Consider the following 6,680-nt stretch of genomic DNA (forward strand, 5'->3'; position numbering starts at 1 on the left):
CATATTCCAGGGATTCCCTCCCCATTCCAGGCTGGGCTCAGCCCAAGTGTTCCACACTGATCCCAATCCCAGATTTTCCCCTGGATTTGGGGTTTTGTTGCTGCTGGAATTTATTTTTTCCCAGATTTTTTCCAATAACCCGGAATTCCATTGGTTTTTCCAGGCTCTCCCTCCCAGGCCGGGCTCTATCCCATCTTTATTCCTGGATCCGGCAGCAGGAGGAGGTGAGATCCCATTCCAGCTTTTCCAGAGGGAAAAAACCTCGGGAGTGGCAGAATTTGGGGATAATCCAGGGTTGGGAATGGCTGGGAAAATCCTGGAATGTTTRGGGATAATCCCTGAAGTGTCTGGAATCAATCCTGGAATGTTTTGGGGGATCTTGGAATATCTGGGGATAATCCTGGAATGCTTGGGATCAACCATGGAATGTCTGGGAGAAATCCTGGAATATTTGGGAACAATCCTGGAATGTTTGGCGGGATCCTGGAATGTCTGGGGGAAATCCTGGAATGTTTTGGGGAAATCCTGGAATGTTTTGGGGGATCCTGGAATGTTTTGGGGAAATCCTGGAATGTTTCAGGGGATAATCCTGGAATGCTTTGGATCAATCCTGGAATGTCTGGGGGAATCCCTGGAATGTTTTGGGAAATACTGGAATGTTTGGGGATAATCCTGGAATGGCTGGGAAAATCCTGGAATGTTTTGGGGGACAATACTGGAATGTTTTGGGGAAATCCTGGAATGTTTCAGGGGCTCCTGGAATGTTTGGGGATAATCCCGGAATGGCTGGGAAAATCCCGGAATGGCTGGGAAAATGCTGGAATGTTTGGGGAAAATGCTGGAATGTTTGGGGGAAATCCTGGAATGTCTGGGATAATCCCTGGAATGTTTTGGGGAAATCCTGGAATGGCTGGGGACAATTCTGGAATGTTTGGGGGGACAATCCTGGAATGTCTGGGGGAAATCCTGGAATGTTTGAGGGAAATCCTGGAATGGCTGGGAAAATCCTGGAATGTGTTGGGACCAATCCTGGAATGTGTTGGGACCAATCCTGGAATGTTTTGGGGATAATCCCTGGAATGTTTTGGGGATAATCCCTGGAATGTCTGGGGATAATCCTGGAATGTCTGGGATAATCCCTGGAATGTTTTAGGGAATCCTGGAATGTCTGGGGGGACAATCCTGGAATGTTTGGGAAAATTCTGGAATGTTTTGGGGGGAAATCCTGGAATGTTTTGGACAATCCTGGAATGTTTGGGGACAATTTTGGAATGTTTGGGATCAATCCTGGAATGTTTTGAGGACAATCCTGGAATGTTTCAGGGGATCCTGGAATGTTTGGGATCAATCCTGGGATGTTTGGGGATAATCCCTGGAATGTTTTAGGGGATCCTGGAATGTCTGGGGGAAATCCTGGAATGTTTGGGGACAATTCTGGAATGTTTGGGGGGATAATCCTGGAATGTTTGGGATCAATCCTGGAATGTTTGGGGGAATCCTGGAATGTTTAAAGGGTATCCTGGAATGTTTGGAGGAAATCCTGGAATGTTTGGGATCAATCCTGGAATGGCTGGGGACAATTCTGGAATGTTTTGGGGACAATCCTGGAATGTTTGAGGGGTTTCTGGAATGTTTTGGGATCAATCCTGGAATGTCTGGGAAAATCCTGGAATGTGTTAGGGTTAATCCTGGAATGTTTGTGGTCAATCCTGGAATATTTGGGATCAATCCTGGAATGTTTGGGGGAATCCCTGGAATGTCTGAGGGAAATTCTGGAATGTTTGGGAACAATCCTGGAATATCTGTTTTCCAGGCCTCTGGACGAGCTCTCATCTCCCTTTGGGATCAGCCCCTCTGGAAAAGCCTCTCCCAGCTCCCAGAAAAGCCGGAAAACCAAGGAATTGTCCCAAAATTCCCAGGATCAGCTGATCATTGTGAGATTCCCATCGGGACCTGGGGCAGGGTGGGAATTTGGGATCAGGAACGAGGAAAATTCCATGGGATAATCCAGCAGGGATTTGATTTATGGGAAATCCATTGGGATTAATGCTGGGAAATCCAATGGATTTGTGGGATAGGATGGGGAAAAACCGGGAATGTGGGGATGGAATGGGGTGGGAAAATGAGGGGCAGCTCCAAGCTGGAATTCTGGGAACTGGAATTTCCTTTTCCTGGAGCTTTTGGGATCATTCCAGGAATCATTCCTTGAGATTTTGGGATCATTCCCAGAGATTTGGGATCATTCCTGGAATCGTTCCTGGAGCTTTTGGGATCATTCCTGAAATTGTTCCCATTCCTGGAGTTTTTGGGATCATTCCCAGAACTTTTGGGATCATTCTTGGAATCATTCCTGGAGTTTTTGGGATCATTCTTGGAATCATTCCTGGAGTTTTTGGGATCATTCCCAGAGATTTGGGACCATTTCTGGAATTGTTCCTGGAATTTTTGGGGTCATTCTTGGAGCTTTGGGATCATTCCTGGAGCTTTGGGATCATTCTTGGAGATTTGGAATCATTCCTGGAATCGTTCTTGCAGCTTTTGGGATCAATCGTTCCCGTTGTTTTTGGGATCATTCCCGTTGTTTTTGGGATCATTCCCGTTGTTTTTGGGATCATTCCCGGAGTTTTTGGGATCATTCCTGGATTTTTGGGTGTCATTCCTTGGCTGCTCTGCCCTCCCCAGATGATTCCTGGCCAATCCCAGAGCTCAGATCCAAACTCTGAATCCTTTTTGAAGGGAGAAATTCCCTTCCCCACTCCCTTTCCCCTTCCCTGGACATCCCCAGCCCCATTCCTGATGTTTTTCCCCAATATTTTCACCGTGTTTTCCCGATATTTTCCCCATATTTATTTTCCCCATATTTATTTTGCCCATATTTTTCCCGATGTTTTCCCCTATATTTTTCCTGATGTTTTCCCCATCAGGACGCGGGCCAGCGGCACTGGGGGGTGCAGCAGTGCGGATCCTGTGGGATGTTTTTCCCCATATTTTCCTGATCTTTTCCCTATCTTTTCCCAATATTTTCCGGATATTTTTCCCAACATTTTCCCGATTTTTTTTCCCCGTCAGGACGCGGGCCAGCGGCAGTGGGTTGCCCAGCAATGCCCATCCTGTGGAATGTTTTTCCCCATATTTTCCTGATCTTTTCCTGATCTTTTCCCAATCTTTTCCCAGTGTTTTCCTGATCTTCTCCCAATATTTTCCCCATAGTTTCCCAATATTTTCCGGATATTTTTCCCAACATTTTCCCGATGCTTTCCCCATCAGGACACGGGCCAGAGGCACTGGGGTGCCCAGCAGTGCGGATCCTGTGGAATGTTTTTCCTGATCTTTTCCCAATCTTTTCCCAATATTTTCCTGATGTTTTCCTGATCTTTTCCCAACATTTTCCCGATGTTTTCCCCATTAGGACGTGGGCCAGAGGCACTGGGGTGCCCAGCAGTGCCCATCCTGTGGGATGCTCCAGCCCCATTCCTAATGTTCCCCCTATGTTTTTCCCATATTTTCCCGATCTTTTCCCAATATTTTCTGGATATTGTCCCGATGTTTTCCCAACATTTTCCCAATGTTTTCCCCGTCAGGATGCTGGCCAGAGGCACTGGGGTGCCCAGCAGTGCGGATCCTGTGGGATGCTCCGGCCCCATTCCCGATATTTTCCCCATATTTTCCCGATATTTTCCCCATCTTTTCCCAATATTTTCCCACTGTTTTCCCAACATTTTCCCAATGTTTTCCCCGTCAGGATGCTGGCCAGAGGCACTGGGGTGCCCAGGATGGCCCAGCAGTGCCCATCCTGTGGGATGTTTTTCCCCATCTTTTCCCCATCTTTTCCCCACATTTTCCCAACATTTTCCCGATGTTTTCCCGGTCAGGACGCGGGCCAGAGGCAGTGGGGTGCCCAGCAATGCCCATCCTGTGGGATGTTTTTTCCCATATTTTCCCGATCTTTTCCCCATATTTTCCCAACATTTTCCTGATGTTTTCCCAACATTTTCCCGATGTTTTCCCGGTCAGGACGCGGGCCAGAAGCAGTGGGGTGCCCAGCAGTGCCCATCCTGTGGGATGTTTTTCCCGATCTTTTCCCAATGTTTTCCCAACATTTTCCCGATGTTTTCCCCATTAGGATGCTGGCCAGAAGCAGTGGGGTGCCCAGCAGTGCCCATCCTGTGGGATGCTCCAGCCCCATTCCTCATGTTCTCCCTATGTTTTTCCCCATCTTTTCCCGATCTTTTCCCAATATTTTCCCAACATTTTCCCAATGTTTTCCCGGTCAGGATGCTGGCCAGAAGCAGTGGGGTGCCCAGCAGTGCCCATCCTGTGGGATGCTCTACGCCCCCGACAGCCCCGAGGATCGGCTGCAGCACCTCCGGTACCACCAACGGCTCCAGGAGGGGCTGCGCTACCTGGTGAGGCGGGAATTCCGGGAATTCTGGGAATAGTGGGAATTCTGGGAATGCCGGGAATATTGGGGATGCTGGGATATTGGGAATGGGGAATGCTGGGAATATTGGGAATGCTGGGAATGCCAGGAATATTGAGAATATTGGGAATGCTGGGAATACTGGGAACGCTGGGAATATTGGGATTTCTGGGAATGCTGGGAATTCTGGGATTATTTGGAATGCTGGGAATCTTGAGAATTCTGAGAATGGGGAATGATGGGAATGCCAAGAATGCTAGGAATGCTGGGAATATTGGGAATTCTGGGATTATTGGGATTGCCAGGAATGCCAGGAATTCTGGGACTATTGGGAATGCTGGGGGTGCTGGGAATATTGGGAATGCTAGGAATATTGGAAATTCTGGGAATATTGAGAATGGTGGGAATGCTGGGGGTGCTGGGAATGCCAGGAATACTGGAAATCTGGGAATATTGGGAATGCTCAGAATGCTGGGAATATTTGGAATGGGGAATGCTGGGAATATTGGGAATACTGGGAATGGGGAATGCTGGGAATATTGAGAATTCTGGGAATTGGGAATGCTGGGAATACTGTGAATTCTGGGAATATTGGGAATGGGATGGGGTGGGATCCCTGCCTCGGGATTCCCACCTGGAATTCTGCAGTTCCCATGCAATTCCCCTGGAATTCCTGGAGGGATCTCGGTCCCTGTGGAGGTGGTGCGGGGGGACAGGAGCAGGGCTGGGAATGGTTGGGATCCAGGGGCTTTTCCCAGCTGGAATTCCCAAATTCCCAATTGAGGCAAACCTGGGAATAGTTGGATTTGTTCTCCAGGGTTTTTCCAGGCTGGAATTCCCAAATTCCCAATCAAGGCAAACCTGGGAATGATTAGATTTGTTCTCCTGGGTTTTTCCAGGCTGGAATTCCCAAATTCCGAGTCCAGGCAAACCTGGGAATTTTGAGTTTCATTCTCCAGGGTTTTTCCAGGCTGGAATTCCCAAATTCCCAATCCAGATGGGGCTGGGAATGGTTGGATTTGTTCTCCAGGGTTTTTCCAGGCTGGAATTCCCAAATTCCCGGTCCAGCAAAACCTGGGAATTTTTGGATTTGTTCTCCAGGGGTTTTTCCAGGCTGGAATTCCCAAATTCCCAATCCAGGAAAACTTGGGAATGGTTGGGATCCAAGGGCTTTTCCAGGCTGGAATATCCCAAATTCCCAATCCAGGGCTGGGAATGGTTGGATTTGTTCTCCAGGGTTTTTCCAGGCTGGAATTCCCAAATTCCCAAATCCGGCCTAAGATTTGACATCCAATGGGATTTGGGATCATTCCAGCCCTGTCCATCCTCTCCAGAACATTCCTGGGAGTGGTTTATTCCCAAAATCCGGAGCAATCCCCATCACTGTCCATCCTCACGGTTTTTTTTGGGATTTTCTCGGCAGGGCTGGAAGAAGGAGCGAGTGGTGGCGGAATTCTGGGATGGGAAAATYGTCCTGATCCTTCCTGAAGATCCCAAATACGCCGTCAGGAAGGTACTGGGAATTCCTGCTGGGATTGGCCTTGGAACTGGGCCTGACCCCAAAATTCCAATGGGATCTGATCCCTAAATCCCAATAGGGCCTGATCCCTAAATCCCAACAGGATCTGATCCCCAAATCCCAGCCCATCCTGATCCCTAGATCCCGATGGCATCTGATCCCTAAATTCCAGGGGCAGCTAATCCCAAAATTCCAATGGGACCTGATCCCTAAATCCCAACGGGAGCTCATCCCTAAATCCCAACAGAGCTGATCCCAAAATCCTAACAGGGCCGATCCTAAAATCCCAACGGGATCTGATCCCAAAATCCCAACAGGGCCTGATCTATAAATCCCAACAGGGCCTGATCCCTAAATCCCAGTGAGATTTGATCTCTAAATCCCAACAGAGCTGATCCCAAAATCCCAACAGGATCTGGTCCCAGAGTTCCAACAGGGCCTGATCCTTAAATTCCAACAGGGCCTGATCCCAAAATCCCAGCCCATCCTGATCGCTAAATCCCAATGGGATTTGATCCCAAAACCCACTGTGATTGGATCCCAAAATCCCAATGGGATCTGATCCCAAAATCCCAATGGGATCTGATCCCAAAATCCCAATGGGATCTGATCCCAAAATCCCAATGGGATCTGATCCCTGATTCCCATCCCGCCTCAATCCCTTAAACCACAATTCCCTGTCCCAACCCATCATTTTTTGGGAACAGATCCCATTTCCCATGAGTTTTCCATCCCATTCCC

The 6,680-nt window shown here is 48.4% G+C and overlaps 1 protein-coding gene across 1 annotated transcript in view; it reads left to right on the plus strand.

The window, feature by feature from the left end:
* LOC130587481 (N-acetyltransferase ESCO2-like) overlaps positions 1-6,008 on the plus strand; it is a 10,910-nt gene extending 4,902 nt beyond the window's left edge. The window contains exons 5-8 of the mRNA XM_057388460.1: positions 164-224; positions 1,814-1,934; positions 4,275-4,406; positions 5,844-6,008. Coding sequence (XP_057244443.1) covers positions 164-224; positions 1,814-1,934; positions 4,275-4,406; positions 5,844-6,008 — 479 coding nt within the window. The remainder of the gene's footprint in view (positions 1-163; positions 225-1,813; positions 1,935-4,274; positions 4,407-5,843) is intronic.
* Positions 6,009-6,680: the final 672 nt, after the last annotated feature.

This window comes from Malurus melanocephalus, unplaced genomic scaffold, assembly GCF_030028575.1.
Source record: "Malurus melanocephalus ecotype Western Australia unplaced genomic scaffold, MMel_1.1 scaffold_1968, whole genome shotgun sequence".
NCBI lineage: Eukaryota > Metazoa > Chordata > Aves > Passeriformes > Maluridae > Malurus > Malurus melanocephalus.